The 17852-nt window shown below is 43.1% G+C and overlaps 2 protein-coding genes across 9 annotated transcripts in view; one reads left to right on the plus strand and one right to left on the minus strand.

Moving 5' to 3' along the window:
• Positions 1–17852, plus strand: part of LOC147014765 (uncharacterized) — a 199316-nt gene that overhangs the window by 15174 nt on the left and 166290 nt on the right. Inside the window, exon 4 of one of the 8 annotated variants that reach the window (XR_015050901.1) lies at positions 15249–15384. The exons of the other annotated variants lie outside the window; for them this stretch is intronic. The gene's annotated coding sequence lies outside the window, so the exon portion shown is untranslated. Of the gene's footprint in view, positions 1–15248; positions 15385–17852 lie in introns of those variants that run through there. 8 annotated transcript variants of the gene reach the window in all.
• LOC147014766 (prostacyclin receptor-like) overlaps positions 13949–17852 on the minus strand; it is a 69804-nt gene continuing 65900 nt past the window's right edge. The window contains exon 2 of the mRNA XM_085853017.1: positions 13949–15447. Within this exon, the coding sequence (XP_085709143.1) occupies positions 15166–15447 (282 nt within the window). The 3' untranslated portion in view covers positions 13949–15165. The remainder of the gene's footprint in view (positions 15448–17852) is intronic.

A 17852-nucleotide genomic window follows, 5' to 3' on the forward strand; every position in this document is an offset into this window, starting at 1 on the left:
TCCATACTGGTTAACACCCCCTTGAGTGAGGACACCAGTGATTCTAGTTTTTCAGGATGTAGTTCTGATGCTTCTGTTGCTGTACCTGCTCCAATCAGCCAACCACTCACTGACCATTCCGACAGTGTTGCTTCTACTACTCAGTGTGCATCATGGAAGGTCGTCCATACTAAGTGTGCATCATGGAAGGTAGTCCATACGACTAAATGTAGTCCACACAATGTGTCTAATCCAAATAACAAACTGGTGAGGGGTGCATCATTAACCAGTATTCATTCACAAGGCTTCAAAGTCACGAAGTGGATGGAACAGCGATGTATTGTCCTGACGAGCCCCAATAAGGGCGAAACTTGTCGGTTGCTTCGCTTTTCATCTGCTTGATGACAGCATTTGATCTTGGCTTCTTTGCTCTGCAAGAAGTTCTTGTGTAGCCGGTGTGGCACTTGCTTCCTGGTATCCACTGCAATAATGGAGTCTGAACTGCATATACAGTCATACTTTGATTAATGCTGCTTTGCTATAATCACTTTCAACTGTCGAAATTTTTTTTTTTTTAACAATTAAAAAAACAATTAAAATCCGTCAAGTGATTCAAAAGTCCCATGTAAGAATATGCAACACACATCAGTCTCATCTCTTCTTTGAGCTGTGTGCTCAGCCAATGAGAACAGTGTGTTCTGATCAGTGCTCAGCCAGTTTTGAACACTCTCCTCACTTGTGTTTCACAGCACTGTGGTAACTCGTTAATTCTCCTTGTTTGTGCATAATCTTGTGATCCCAGTTAACCAATAACTTCTGGAAAAAGCATTTGCAGGTGATCGTGTTGGTAACGCTCCTCCCACCTCCTTCCCCACTGCTGTCGTATGCTGCTCTGACTGAATGCATTGGTCAGTACAGGACTGTAACTTATTGTATGTTTTTGACTGGTACACCCACTCCCTACGGGAGCAGCAGGAAGGGTCATGGTATTATCCTCTCTAGGGTATATATATATATATATATATATATATATATATATATATATATATATATATATATATATATATATATATATATATATATATATATATATATATATATATATATATATATATATATATATATATATATATATATATATATTACACTAAAGCCTGGTGTTGGCGCAGTGGTTAGGGCAGCGGCTTGGGATCCAAAAAGGTCCTGAGTTCAAGCCCCGTTGGGCCACTGAATTAATACACCAGGGGGTTGACTCAGCCTGTCATCCTTCCGAGGTCGGCGAAATGAGTACCAGTATACTGGACCGGTGTATACCCCGGTTAAAATAGGTATACCATATCCCTGTGTCGTAAGAGGCGACCAGGGTTGCGTCAGGAAGGGCATCCGGCGTAAAACATGTGCCAAATCACTATGCGGATCATACGGGTGATCCGCTGTGGCGACCCCGAATGGGAGCAGCCAAAAGAAGAAGAAGAGATATATATTACACTAGATCTAGGCTCACGTCCATTAAGAGCAGTAACAACTGTTTCAAAAGGTAATCATATGTATTTGTGTTTTATAATATTTTTACTTCTGGTAAGGGTTTGCCACGAAACGCCACGATAAGCTATTTGTACATGTGAACAATGCTTTTGTCCAAAGGAAGAAAAACCCATTGGGGATGGTGGATATTATTAATCCCCTACCGGCTTCACTGGAGGGGACGATAGGTTTGCTGTACCTATGTACATCCGTATGTCCGTCCCACCTGTGGTTTTTCAGATTTTTTCTCCCCCCCAATACCCTTTAACGTATTCAACTGAAACTTGGTACATGCCTTTATTATGCCATTATAAAGTTACATTATAAGTTACAAGTTACATATTATAAGTTATAATATGTAACTTAAAACATATAAATTATAAGTTACAGAACAAGTTCGAGTTTCAGGGCGTTTCGTCAATTTCTCAGACTTATGCCCTTTTTGGACTTAAACGATATCACATCGGTTGGGGACGTGTATTGCAAAGCAATTCTCGCTCTTGTTAGTATTAATCCTGTTTTGTAATAACGTTAATATTATGGTATTATCATTAGTGCTGTTATTAGGCTTCAAGATACATTGCTTGAAATCCGATTATTCTTGTTGTTACCTTCGCAAACTTTGTTGCAAAGGTTATGTTTTGATCGCTGTGTATTTATTTATTTATTTATTTGTGAATATGTGTGTTTGTTTGTTTGCTTGTTTGTTATTCGCATAACTCAAAATATTGAACTGAATCGTAGCAAATTTGGTGGGATGATTGGTTATTTTCCGAGGACCATTTGATTAGATTTTGGGAGCGATCGGGTCAAAGGTCAAGGTCAAGGTCATGAAAAGGTCAAAATCGTCTTTTTACCATAGCGCGGTCAATTTGTATCCAATTTGCATGCAACTAATGCCAAAATGTTCAGAATTCAATGCCCCATCTTGTGATATGTGACATGACACAATGACGAAATAACCATTATTAGCGGTTGGGAGTCAAAGGTCAGGGGGGTTCACGACATTGCAAAATGTGCGGTTTTATTCACAACACGGTCAATTCTTATCCGATTTGCATGAAACCAACACCAAAATATTGACTGTTCTGTTCCCCACACTCTAATACCAATTACAAAATTAAGAGTACAAAGGTCAAGGTCGAGGTCATGAAAAGGTCAAAATCGTCATTTTGCCATAGTGCGGTCGATTTTTATTCAATTTGCATGCAACCAATGCCAAAATGTTGTGAATTCAATGCCCAATCTTGTGATATACGATATGACACAATGACGTCATTACCTTTGTTAGTGGTTTGGGTCAAAGTTTTGGGAGGTCAACGACCTTTATTATCATAACGCGGTCAATTCTTATACAATTTGCATGCAAGTAGATTCAAAATGTTTAGAATTCAATTCCCTATCCTGTGATGTGTAATATTTGATTTCTTATAATGTGACCAGTTGTCATCAGATTGACTTGACACCGACACCCAAAAACGTCAGGGAGTTCACACAGAAATTGTACAATGTACGTGAATCAGTGTCAAACAGCAGGAAATTTAATGTTTTTAAGCCATCATAACACATATGAGATGGCAGATGTGGTATGGGATTAAATACTCTCACAATCAACGGTTTTCTGGGGGGGGGGGCAAAATGTAGCGTTGGCGAAGGCATGCACTCTACTGAGTGCCCGTTCTAGTTAATTTTGTTATGATAAGCAGCCTATTAAAGAACGCCACCATTAGCTATCTTAACACGGATGTACACCTTAATTCGGATTTCACCCAAGGCGGAACGCCTCCTTGGGGAGGGGGGCAAATTAAGTCGCCACAACCTCCATCGTGTGACCTTCACTTCTTCTGCCAAGTTTGGTTGAGATTGAATAAATAACGACCAAATGTATCACGGTCAAAGAAAACAGTCAGACAGACAGACAGAGAGACGAACACCAAATTGTGTATTTTAGTATGATGATGATGATGTCATTATCATGAAAAATTATTTTTTATATTTATGAATTTACTTAAAACATTTATCATGGGTACACAATCATTATTTATGCTTTAACCAATTTCGCAAACAAGATCTCATATATTGCTTATGGGCGAGCAGCGGTGCTGTCTGGTCCGAATCTCCATTGGAGCAATGTGATAATTAGCATATTACCTCCATCACCGAAGGTGGGTGGAGGTTATGTCTTCACCCCTGTTTGGCTGTCTGACTGTCGGTCTGTGTGTCTGTTTGTCTGTGAGCAGGATATCTCAAACGGTTTTGGACGGATACGGACAAAACCTGGCGGACAGGTTGGGTGTGCGATGAGAAATTTATTCAATTTTGGTGAAGATCCGGATCCAGAAAAGAGAATTGTTTTTTTATTACCTCCACCAATGAAGGTGAAAGAGGTCATGTTTTCACCCCTCTCCGTCTGTCTGACTGTGTACAGGATATCTCAAAAAGTTGTGGACGGATCTGGATGAAATTTTGTGGACGAGTGTGCGACAAGGACGAACTGATAAGATTTTGGTGAAGATCCGGATCTGGATCCGACTCCTAGAATTTTAAAAATGATTCTTCGCTATTGAGAGATTGGGCCAAAAACGATATATGGCACGATATCTCAAAAGGTTGTGCACGGATTATGACAAAACTAGGTGGATGAGTTGTGCAGGTGACAAGAGCAAGTCGTTTAGATTTTAGATTTTGGTTTGGGTTCAGATGCAGATCCGGTCTATCAGTGGCATACAAAATGTAAACTGTTCAGCATGGCGATGGAATATGTACTCAGCTTTCGTTTTTTGGGAATTCCTCCTGGGCATTAATCAAGGTATGACGGTATACATACAGTATCTATAGAAAGTCTACACCCTCTTTCAAATTTTTCACCTTTTGTTGCCTCATAGCCTGAAATTAAATTGCATTAAATCAGACTTTTTCCACCCTTGTTTACACATCTTAACCCACAACTTCTAAGTGAAAAACAAATTATACAAATTTCAGAAAATTAATTAAAAATACAAAACTAGAATATCTTGGTTGGATAATTGTCTTTTCTATCTTTAAGTTGAGCTGTGATTATAATACCTACGTACTGTTTGTTAAATACAGTATCTTTACTATAATTCATGGACCGGTGTTTGTTTGTTGCGCAACTCCTACAGTTCCGGGCCCATTTCATCCATTACATCCACAAGGGATCACCATGACCCCAATTAGTGTATAAAGGTGTTTTTTTAATCTTTGCTGCTGGTTTTGGGGAGTGGAAGAGGGCGGGGGGAGGGGTAGGTGGGGTGGAAGGGGGGAGGAGGGACGCAAATTTTCTATGGAAATGTGTATCATGTAGCTCCTCCTCCAGGTGGGGGATGGCATTACAAGTGTCCACCCTTGACAAGTTTTCAGGTCAGGTTCGATCTGTAACCTGCTACAGGTACCATGTAAACCTGTACTAACCTGTTCCATGGTCGGGTTGTCGGCGACTAAACCGTCTCCCCCACCAGGTTTTCTGGTGAGGAGGGTGTTTGGATATGGACACCCAGCAGGATTAAAAACAAAACCTGTCAAAGGGCGGAGGAGCTCCTTGTGAGCCAACGGCCATCCATATCTAGTGCCCAACTGTGTCTGCGGACGTCCTCCTGCAGTTGGGTTACTTCTTATTAGGAGGTTGGTGGCAGGATTTGCACTCCGGCCACCGTAAAACGCTTCATTCCGCAAAACGCAAAAACGCAAAAAAATCTGAAAACCCACTCCGTGGGAGTACCTCCTGTGCAGCTTCCCTTCGCAGGGCAGCTCACCGGATGACAGGATTGGGGCAAAGCCTTCGGGACCCCCAATCTTTGATAGGAGGGAAACCACGGGGTAACATCCCTGGGTCAGATTGCGGGAGAGTGTGTCGGAGTGGTGCTGAGGTGTCGTCCACCAGACGGCGGTCTCCTTGGGTTAACCTGAGGCGGTCCCTTCGGGTGGGTGCCTGGAATGTCCTATCCCTAAGAGAGGATGATCACCTGTCTCTGTTATCATCTGAGCTCAAGCGTTTGGACATCGGGATTGCAGCTCTCTCTGAGGTTCGGAGACCGGATTGCGGCGAGATAATGGTGGGTGGTTACACCTACTATTGGTCTGGTCGCTCTGATGGTTACCATACCCAAGGAGTTGCTGTAGCTGTGTCCAATAAGCTGACCACAATGATAATTGAGGTAACACCGGTCAACGAGCGTGTTATGAGATTAAGGATTCGCCACTCCTTAGGTGTCATTTCCCTGGTCTCTATTTATGCTCCGACTGAGGCGAGTGATCTCACCGTGAAGGATGCATTCTACGCCACACTCTAGTCTGTGGTTGATCAGTGCCCCAGACGAGATACACTTCTAGTCTTGGGGGATTTCAATGCATCGACTGGAACTGATAGGGACAGTTATGAGGTGTGTGTTGGTCCCCATGGGTCAGGAACTATGAACCAGAATATCACTAAGTTCCTTGACTTTGCAAGAAGTCATGGACTTAGGGTGGCTGGTTCATGGTTTCAGCGCCCACAAGCTCATCGCTGGACTTGGTATTCCAACGCTGGCGGTGTGGCAAAGGAGATTGACCATGTCCTCATTGACGGTCGTTGGAGGATGATCCAGAACTGCAGGGTCTACCGGAGTGCTCAGTTCCTCAATACTGACCACAGGCTTGTTGTAGAAACTCTAAAGCTGCACCTTAAATCCTGGAGAATGGTACCATCCCAGCCTAGGCTGGATGTTGCCAAGCTCAGGGATGAGAGAGTAGCTGAGGAGTTTGCGAACAGGCTGAGTGGACACTTGGGGGGTCTGGGTGCTTTGGGGGGTCCTGAAGAGTTGTGGAGCACCTTCAAGACCACCGTCCTTGATGTTGCCGGTGGATGCCTTGGAGTTCACCGCAGGGCAAAGAAGAATTTTGTCTCTCAAGGGACACTGGATACCATTGACCAGAGTCGCAGGGCCAGGCTGAATGGCAGAGCTGAGCTGTTCAGGGAGCTGAGGCGTAAAACTGTACGTGCACTGAGGGTGGACAAGGAGGCCTATGTGCGAGGAATCTGTGAGGGGGTAGAGCATCACCTGTGGACAGGTGATTCTCGTCCCGCTTACAGGGGAATTCGCGCATTACGTTCATCCAAGCCCATCCCTCGGAGCACTACAGTTAGAGCAGAGAGTGGTAGGCTCTTGACAGAGGAGTCTGAAGTGAAGGCCCGCTGGGCCGGTTACTTTGAGTGGTTGTACCAGGCTGATCCCCCAACTGTCGAGTTGGACGTCAAGGGTGTTACAATCCCTGTTGCTGACCCTCGAATCAACTGTGGTCCACCATCGCTTGTGGAAACACGGGCTGCGGTGAACCAGTTGAAACGGGGCAAAGCTCCAGGGATCTGTGGCATCCATGCTGAACTTCTCAAGGCTGGTGGAAATGCTGCACTCGTGTCGTTGCATGCAGTTTTGGGCTCTGCCTGGAACACAGGCATCATCCCAACTGACTGGAAGAGGGGCCTTGTTGTCCCTCTCTGGAAAGGGAAGGGTGATCGCCAAGACTGCAACAACTAGCGAGGGGTGACGCTGCTCTCAGTGCCGGGCAAGGTCTTTGCTCGGATAATTCTTGATAGGGTTCGCCACCATCTGCTTGAGCACCAGCGTCCAGAGCAGTCAGGCTTTACACCAAAGAGGTCAACGATTGACCGTATCCTTGCACTTCGTGTGCTCACCGAACGCAGACGAGAGTTTCGGCCGGGGCTGCTTGCAGCCTATGTTGATCTCTGTAAAGTGTTCGATTCAGTGAATCGGGATGTCCTCTGGAGGATTCTTGGTCTTCGTGGGGTGCCACCGAAACTGATCGATCTGATGTCTGAACTCTACTCTGGTACTGAGAGTGCTTTGAAGTGTGGTGGTACCATCTCTGACTTATTTCCAGTTGTTATTGGAGTTCGTCAGGGATGTGTACTTGCCCCCACACTTTTCAGCACTTGTATGTACTGGATTTTTGGGAGGATGTCGGAGAGATCAAGTTGCGGTGCATCGTTTGGCAATGTCAAGATCTCGGACCTTGATTTTGCAGATGATGCAGTCATCTTTGCGGAGACTTTAGACATCCTCTTGGGGGCCCTCAAGGTGCTGAATGAGGAGTCGGAGCCGTTGGGATTACGGATTTCTTGGGTCAAAACTAAGATCCAGGCTTTCGGTGACATCTTGGATGCAGCTGTCCTGTCTGTGTCTGTTTGTGGTGAGGATGTTGAGGTCGTGGATAGATTCACTTACCTTGGCAGTGATATTCATGTCTCCGCAGGTTGTGAGCCGGAGGTCAATAGACGTCTGGGTCGGGCCTGGGGAGTCATGGATTCACTGGATCATGGGGTGTGGCGCTGCCGGTACCTGTGCGGGAGGACGAAAGTCCGAGTCTTCAGGTCCTTGGTACTTCCAGTCTTGCTCTATGGGTGCGAGACTTGGACTTTGACCAAGGATCTGAGACGGAGACTTAATTCCTTTGGTACCAGATCTCTTCGGAGAATCCTTGGCTATCGCTGGTCGGATTTTGTGTCCAACGAGCGGTTGCTGAGAGAGACTCGGATGAGATTTGTTACCTGCATAGTCCGTGAGCGTCAGCTGCGGCTGTATGGACATGTGGCTCGTTTTCCTGACGCTGATCCTGCTCACCAGATTCTCTCAGCGAGGGAGTCTCATGAGTGGAGGAGGCCAGTGGGCCGACCATGTGCCTCATGGTTGCAGCAGGTTGACCATCATCTCAAGGAGATGGGGATGGGCCTGGCATCTGCCTGGGGGATGGCCAGACGGAGGCCCCTGGAGTACCGGCGGAAAGTGGACGCAGCGACGCGCTGTTCTGGCACATGCTCCCATACCTGACCTGACCCTTGACAGCATGAACAGTATTTCTGTCCCCACATTTTCCAGTGTAGTCAGGTGTTTTGAAGGATGTAGCAAGAGGTGTTTTGAAGTACACGTTTGAATAAGGATTGTACCATAACCCACCTGGACGCTCCCGTAGGGTGGTGAGTCCCACCACAATAAAACGGTGATCAGTTTGCTGTGATTTAATTGCACCAGCAGGCAGCATTATAGCGCACACTATACGCAGGTCGTTTCTCCGATCGATGTGGGCAGCGGGAGGGGGTGGGATGGGCAGTGAGAGTGAGTGGGGTGGGCAGCGGGAGGGGGTGATGTGGGATGGGCAGTGGGTGGGATGGGCAGCGGGAGGGGGTGAGGTGGGTTGCCGGAGGGGGTGGGATGGGCAGTGGGTGGGATGGGCAGTGGGAGTAGGTGGGGTGGGCAGCGGGAGGGGTGAGGTGGGTAGCCGGAGGGGGTGGGATGGGCAGCGGGAGTGGGCGAGGTGGATAGCCGGAGGAGGTGGTTGTGCCAAATTTTCATCAAGGTTGCGTCGATTGTCGTTATGCTGAGAAAGACACGGCCCCCTCAGTATCATTTCCCATTATGTTGGCAACCACGGCGTCTGTGTCTCACGGTGTAGAACACATTCCTGTGGTGCAATTTGTGTCCTAGAAAACGTCCATTGAGACAAATTGCTGGACGTGTGTGGTTAAACCGTGTAAAATCACCAGGTCCAGGCAACGTATGGCAAAGCGCAACACGATACTGTCTGAACACGGGTTCCCTTCAAGCGGTCTTCCCTTAGGTTTGGTCACATTGGATCCTGCAGGGTCCGAATGCATAAAACCACTCCACTGGGACCATACTCTGTGCAGAGCGTTGGTGCTGCCAAAGCAGTCTCCTTGGCTATTGGGTACAATTCTGGATGGGTCGCCACTCCGACACAGGATACCAGCATGCTGGCACTCATTTTTGCCGACCTCGGAAGGATGACAGGCAGAGTCAACCCCACCTGGTATTAATTCAACAGCCGAGTGGGATTTGAACTCAGGATCCTCGGATCCTAAGCCCACCACCCTAACCATTAATCCAACACCAGGCATATGCATAAAACAACCAAAAATAAACTTCTTTATATTTTTATGTATATATATATATATATGTATATATATGTATATATATATATATATATATATATATATATATATATATATATATATATATATATATATATTAGACTAGTGTGGTTATTAGATACACTCACCAAATCACATGTCGCTCCAGAGGAACAGGCTTTTTTAAACTTATGATAATGACTGTACGTGAGTTGCTGTGTTTTCATGAATCATACCAATCATCATACAAACATTCATTTGTAAAATTGGTGATATTATATTTATTTGTAATCTAAAAAGGTACAAGTGGTCTAAAGCTCGAAATGGTGAAGGGTCAAAGCTGTCTAAAAGGTGTAAGGGGTCTAAATTGTGTTCAGGTCTAAGGGGTCTAAAGGGACTTAAGGGGTCTAAAGTGTATAATAGGTCTCAAGGGTGAAGGCATCCAAAGTGTTGAAAGGGTCTTGAAGTTAAAAGGGGTCTTTTGGCTCCTCAAATTATTTTGGGTCCTCAGGGTCGTTTGGGGCCTCAGGGTCATTTGGATATTCTGGGTCTATGGGGTCTTTTGTTGGGTCCTTTGGGTCATCTGGGTCTTTTCGGTCCCTGGTATCTTTTGGGTCCAAAGTGTCTTGCGTCATTTGTCTTCTGGATCAATTGGGTCTTTTGGGTCCTTTGGGTCATCTGGGTCTTCAAAGGTCGAAGGGGTCTCGGCAGTCTAAAGGGCTGAAAGGTACATTCCAATCGTATGTCATTAATAGATGTATGTATGTGTCCTGTCGTTTAAGCAGTACATAATTAATAGACATAGAGTCAAACAGCTTGATGGACATAATATGGATGGACGGATTGTGTTTTTTGTTTTATAAAGATGTTATATGCAGTATTTAGATTGAAAACACGATGTTGGTGTTACTGCTGCATGAAATAGAGTTAGCCTACTCTTACGGGGGAACATGAGGGCACAAACCCACGACTCAGTGCTGAACATTTCCGTTGCTGTGAATCCATTCTTGAGCAGGTGTTGCCAATCATTCCTCAACCAGCCTCAGTGGCATCATATAATTGTCCCCGTTGAATGTGGGAGGTCGGCGGTTTGAACCCCAACATGTTCATACCAAAGACTTTAAAAACAGTATGTGGTGTTTCCTTGCTCGACGCCCACCATTTGAAATGGATGGGGCACACGCAAGCAACCAAAATAAGTCGGTAATCAAAGCGCAGGCTTTTTATTGGGCCTAATGGCCTCTTCTTGCGTCGAACTTCCATGTAAGGGAACTCGTTTTGTATTATTATTAACTTCATGGAGGAATTTAAAATCTGGCAAGGGTACCGGGTCAGACCTTCCCAAAACGTACTGCGGGATAGTCAACGTCCACAAATGAATGGTAGCAACCAAGACAGCCAAATTTACGTCCCATCTGAAGGTCAGTATCCCATTCTTGATGCAACACCCTTTTGCAGCTACCATTTCACACCAAAGATCCAGGTTATTTAACGGCTTCACAAAAAACCAGTGAAGGATGTGAGTCTATTCCCCTCCATTGGTGAGCCTGTGTGCTCATCATTGTGTTGCATCATCATACCGGTTTGGCAGTTTTGCTTTCTTTACCCATCCACTTGCATTCTGCGATGCAGTCGCAGAGTCAAAGCCCAATCATATGGAAAAGGTTATATTGCACCACAGCCTTAAATTTAGTTAACTGTGACGTATGCCGCATGGGGTGCCAACTCAAGTGTGCAGAACACACTGTGACTAGTTTATGGAATCTATGCATTGCCCAAAACGGAGGTGAGTTAAAAGGAATGCAAGCCGTGTTGAAGGATGGTTTCACACATTGATACACACTACAATGAACGAGCATGAGGCATTGAGGTCGTTTTTATAGTGACTGCACAAGAATGTTGAAAAAAAATTGTAAACAAAATTTAGGGTCGTAGAAGAGGGAGGAATCAGAGTCAAAAGGCAACATACAGACAGTGGAGCAGCAGGTGGACGTGACAAGGCAGGGAATGGGGAGAAAGGAGGGGAGGAAACCAGCAGATAAGAGGTTTAGGTTTGGGTAGGATTAATATGGGTAGAAAGGATCATGGGTAGAGACGGGGATGATGTCATTGTGAGATAGTAGTGCACCACCAAGTTGAATGTCTGGAGTGGAATTGAACCATCTCAGGAAGGTGGTTCCACAAATGAGAGAAAATAAGAACAAAGGTGTTGAGGTGTGGGGTCTACCTGGAGTTTGGTAGTTTCACCAGGAATAGTTTAATGGAAGAATGCATGTGTTCTGGAGGAGCTTGTGAGGGCTGAGAGAGCAGAAGGAGCTGGTAGTGGTAACAAAAAACAAACAAAAAAACAGACAGGACTGACCTGCCTGAGATGTGAGAATAATGGACCCTGTGATTCGGCCAAGTCATGGAAGATTCCAATAATTTTGACAGCTTCAGATTCCAAAGAATCCATGAGAGACACATGTGATGCTGAGGTACCTGCCCAGAAGGGACAGCAGTTCTTCATTGAGCTGAGGACTGTCATGTAATATGGGACTTTCCCGCATGTGCTGTGTGCGTTTTCAATGACTCACATCTGGTAGCATGGGAACTTTTAACCTGTCATCACTCGACCGAAATCTGTAAGTGAAAAAAGAGTGGCAATTTCAAAATGGTTAACCATAATTGTTGTCTTTCTGGATGTAAATTGGACTAACGAAAATATAGGAGATGCGATAAATATCGTTAGATGTGAGGTGTCCACTTCCTACCATTGTCTGTTGATGCAAGCAAACTGGTGCAGTGGATGATATATATATATATATATATATATATATATATATATATATATATATATATATATATATATATATATATATATATATATATATACATAGATATATATATATATATATATATATATATATATATATATATACATATATATATATATATATATATATATATATATATATATATATACATACATATATACATATATATATATATATATATATATATATATATATATATATATATATATATATATATATATATATACATATATAAATATATATTCTAATGTATAAAGCTCTTTCTAACCACAGACTTACAGACTCACTCACTGACACATGAAACTCACGACTGACTGATATTATCAAAGCCAATGAATATCAAAGCCGGTACAACGGAAAAATTCAGAGAATCATCGTACAACATCCATAAATGAAAATATAAATATTTGAAAAACAAGCTCAAATGAGCTAAGATCCTCGTCCTCTTAATGATGACATCATAAAAACGAATATGACGTCATTGTGATGTATCAGGTTTGCGATAAATTATCTGTGCTAATGCCCGACTTGATTCCCGCAAACAAAATTCAAACAGCTTGTCTAGTTTCGGAGATAATGGTATAGGCGATTTCCATTAGCGGCGATATTATGACATCAACTTTTTTCTAGGAAGAATTTCCAAAATCGGAGATGCGCATGGGCGTGGGCTTTCTGGGTCCTTTGGTATAATAAATATATAAATATAATAAATTATATAATAAATATAATAAATAAATATTATATTAAATATAAATATAATAAATAAATATTTTATATAAATATAAAAAATATATTAAATATAATAAAATAAATATAATATCACCACATACTGCCTGCGCGTGGACTTTCTGCATATACATGGCAAGTTTCACGAAGATCCGATGAAAACTCTGGGTTGTGAAACAAAAAATGTCAAAAAATAGGAATGACGTCATAAAAATTGATATGACGTCATAGTGATGTATCACATGTGCGGTAATTCATCTCTGCTAATGCCCTGTACTGTTCGATTCCCGCAAACAGAATTCAAAAAGCTTGTCTAGTTTCGGAGATAATTTTTTGGGCGATTTCCATTCGTGGAGATATTTTGACGTCATAACTTTTTTTTCTCGGAGGAATTTACAAAATCGGAGATGGTTACTGTCTGCGCGGGGTATTTTTTACATATATATGCCAAGTTTCAGGAAGTTTCGATGAAAACTGTCGGCTGTGAAACAAAAAAGTCCACAAGAAAAAGATGAAGAACAACAACGTGAGTAAGACTTAGAGATCCTCCACGAGGATCTAAAAATTCCCATGTGCCCATCTCCACTTGCACCACCTTGAGAGTTCATAGAACACCTTATCCCAAAACGTGGTGTTGGCTTAACGGTTAAGGTGGCTGACTTAAGATCTTAGGGTCTTGAGTTTGAGCCCCTGTTGTGCCGTTGAAATAATTCCAGTTGGATTGACTCAGCCTGTTATCCTTCTGTGGTTAGCAAAATGAGCACCAGTTTACTGATAACAGGGGCACTGCATCAGTGGTGCAGCCACGCTTCCAGAAGATGATGAAACTAGCAGCCACAAGCTGCATACAAAACAACAACAACCATCTTATCTCACACAGTGTTCAAGTATATAATTAAATTGAAATAAAATAATGATTTTAAAAGTTTTGTAAAAAAAATTCCAGAAGTTTAGCGTGGTTCATGCAGTGCCTCATACACCACCTTATTTAATATGTCGAAGCACTGCAAAACTGGACTTTATTAGAAGCGGTAAGAAGGCGAGTCGCATTCTACAGTGTTCACATGTATAATTCAATTTAAATAAATAAATATTGTCAAAAACAAAATTAATTCCGGAAGTTTACCAACATTGACGCAGCGTCTTTTACAACACCCTGTCTAACACGTTACATTTAGTTCTTCGTGCCTGTTGTTTGTCCTTTATGACGTCATTAAAAACAGTAAGTTTCCTGTTTGGAATGATTTTCAATTTTGTTTGACTGCCAGACAGGCAGGCAGGCAGAGTAAAAAAAAATCTTATCTCACTCCTCTCTGCGCATGCGCTATCGGGATGAATTGAGAGCCAAAGTTCTGATAAACTACAGGTTCGTTTTCCAATATTCATGTTCGAAATATAACATTCAATTGAAATGAAGTTGTTGTTCCTCGATCATAAACTGACATTTGTTGATGGACAGTAGTGAACCAATTGCTTAACCCCACTTTTCGCTTCATGTTTGTGGGGGTAAATATTGCTGTCCTTGATGCGAAAACTTGTCGCTTTATAAACAAACCCAAATAATAATCGAATCTGCAACACTAAAAGAAACACATAACGACATTCCAAATGCGACATTTAAACTGGCTCATATAATGCAGTCTTTATTTTTCTCCCCTTTAAAAGATAAATTGTCAATATAACAACTTGCTCTTCCATGAGCTTCATTCTTTGTGAAGACAACAACAATTGCATGACGTCACAGCAAAACACTTTTTCATTAACATGGCTTGAAAAAGCTCCTTGCAGTCCCAGCAACTGATTAAAGTAAACGTTTTTTTGGCTGTGACAATAATTATCCTCAAATGGAAAGTATATGTTGTGGTCTATAACCAACATATGTTGCCGGACATTTGACCCTTGCCTGAACTATCAGCAACACTGTGCTTTTAATACAGAAGCATGATCAATGATATCACAAACTACAACTATTACTTGTACTATGAGGGGGACGATGAGAACATGCAGTTGGACATCTTAGTCACAATTAAGCTTCAATCCAGTCATGAGACATTATGCTGACTTTTTATGTTTGCATTGAATTCAGTTTGTCCAAACATCGATGCGATTTCCACGAAGATATTTACAAAGCCAATCACAGAATAACAGCGAATAAATATTAATGAAATGCTTGACACACTAGCAGCCTTGACACTGTGCCTGTGTATCGAGCGCAGGCCCAATGGGTGATGTCATGTTGTTTCGGCCTCGTGCTTCCACAGAAACAAGTTCTCCTGTGTGGTCGAGCGGGATGGCCTGACAATGGCAGATGCTCGGGTTGCAGAGACGTCGGCACAGCGACTTCTGGAGCCAAATGTATATCCAAGGGTCCAGTATGGGGTTAATGGTATAGAGTCGTAGTGCGAGGAGGTCACGCTCCTCGTTTGGCGACTTTGGACTGGCATTGATAAACATGCGGATCTGATGTGGGAAAGGTCAGGACAAGATGGAGAATGAAGTTAAATTTTTTGAATATGTTAAAATGGTTTCAAGGTTATAGGCCGAAACAGGGGTCATCCAGATTTGACCCATCACCTCATCTACAAATTGCAAGGTCTGCATACATACGTTAGTGAATGGGCGTATGTGTACATGATGTCATGGAGATAGAGCAGTTGGCCACATGTCCCACAGATCTGGTTTCCCCTTTTCCAGCTCCCTGTGTATTCTCTTTTGTCATCATAAATTAATCATCACATCATTAAAATGTTTAAAGTTTCATGAGAATGCTATTTCAATTTGTCATTGGTGGTGTCAGCTTAGAAAAGCCATTGCGTTATAGGCAGCAGAGACCACCTTCCCGCCAACAGCTTTTAAATTCAGCTAATCTGGCCTCTCGGTTTATCTTGCGCAATATGGCCAGCGTGACCGTGGCCCACAAGGACGTGCCAGAGCCACCATAACACAACTACCATAACATAACTAGAGCCACCATGTGTCACTTTCATTGACATGACCACCATTCTCTTCAATGTGGATCATCAAGCAGTCAAACAAGCTCTTTGATCCCAGCACACAAACCTCCCTTATGAAGCATCGTCCATGCAATTGGCAGGACTGTGTTAACATCTTCTTTACTCAAGACTTGTGTGATGACTACATCCTCGGTATTGGAGATGAAATCCCCGGAGCAAAGCAAGCAGTATGAGAAACCCAGCATTTACCAGACACCATGTGCAAATAATGGGATTGTGACGTAGTGTATGTACGCAATATTATGACCATGGAAACCTTTTACTTTAAACGATACAAGAGGGATGGTGGACCTTTTGGGATGATCCTCGCTGACCAATTATTGAAGTGGTACGGTGCAGGGGGTTAGGTGAAGCCAAAATATACGTTTAGTATAAAAATGACACAAAACGGGAAAGTGAATGAGAAATTGATGGAAACAATGATGTCTCTAAAAGAGGTACTATACCCATTTTATTACTTGCTGAAAACAAGCATACACCACTTTCCTGCTGAAAATGGAGGAGTTGGAGTAATGTTTGAAGTTTTGTTTCACACTCCACATGTCCATCTTCACTTTCAACACATACCTGGAGACTTTTAACATAATAGTCCTTAACGTTTGCACAGATGCCACAGGATATGATCTGAACAACATTAGTGATACTATCTCGAAGCTTCTCCAAGGACTATGGGTGTGTGGCATAAACTCAGACCTTAAAGAAACCCTATATAAAGAAAAATCACACAGTCAGATCTGGGGATCTTGATGGTCTCGCAATGGTTCCACCACGCCCAATGTATTTTTTGGGGAAAGTTGAATCAAGGAATTCACGAACAGCTCGTTCATGTAAAAATAGACCACATTTCAAAGTTGACCTCCAAAGCTAGCCGCTAACTGGGTATCCTCTGCCGTACAAAGCTCACTATCAACCATGGTCTTTCTTGGGCAAACCACATTTCAAAGTTGGCCTACAAAGTTCTTCCTCGGCACACCTGAACTCCTATCCACATGCAAGGCCTTCATCCACAGCTTGATGGAGTTCTGCTGTCCCCTCAGGGCTGGCTTCTCTGCCTCCCGTCCTGCTCAGATTGATGCCGTGGAAACCAAGGCCTGCAACACCAATGGAATCTCTCTCACTGAAGCTGAGTTTACAGGCCAATCACTTTGCCGTCGCAGACAGGTTGGTGGTCTCTGTCTCGTACCACCTCCTTTCTGGTCTTGCACCCATGCTCTTTTCTTGCTTTGTCCCCACCAAAGTTTCTGCAGGGCAGACACGGTCCACCATCCCTAAATCCAGGATGAAACTCCCTAAATCCAGGATCACTGCTCAGCTCCACTCATTTATTCCTCTTTTTGCTTGCCGATGGAACCAACTTCCACATTTTCTTCAATCTCATTCTTCTCTCCAGGTCTTCAAAACCACTCTTCACCACCATTTCAGATCATCCCCGTTCCAAAACCATGACCTTTTCTACCCTCATTAATCCACCTCTCTCTCAAAAAGCTGTTCTCCTTCCAAATGTCCAGTTTTCCCTCCTTCGAGTTTCCTTCCATATCCATCTTATCCACCCTATGCATCCTTTCCTGCCCCCCCCCCCATTCCTCCCCACACTCATTATTTGTCCAAGTATCTCTCTATTTTGCCCTTCAACTCTTCTCTTGGTGTTTCCACCGCCCTCTCCTCTCTACTGTTGCTTTTGTTGGGCTGCGTCCTGATCCGTTCAGTGGTCTTGCTCTTCCATGAGCCTTGACTCCACAAAAAGAAATACAAAAAAAAGCAAAACCCATCGTTAAATGAAAGACAAGGTAGACAGCTTGAGTACTAAACAAAATCAAAACATGACTTAAACTGTTAAATATAAGTTTTAAC

This window comes from Eptatretus burgeri, chromosome 13, assembly GCF_056783735.1.
Source record: "Eptatretus burgeri isolate ZD-2024b chromosome 13, Ebu_testis_v1, whole genome shotgun sequence".
In the NCBI taxonomy this organism is placed as follows: Eukaryota; Metazoa; Chordata; class Myxini; order Myxiniformes; family Myxinidae; genus Eptatretus; species Eptatretus burgeri.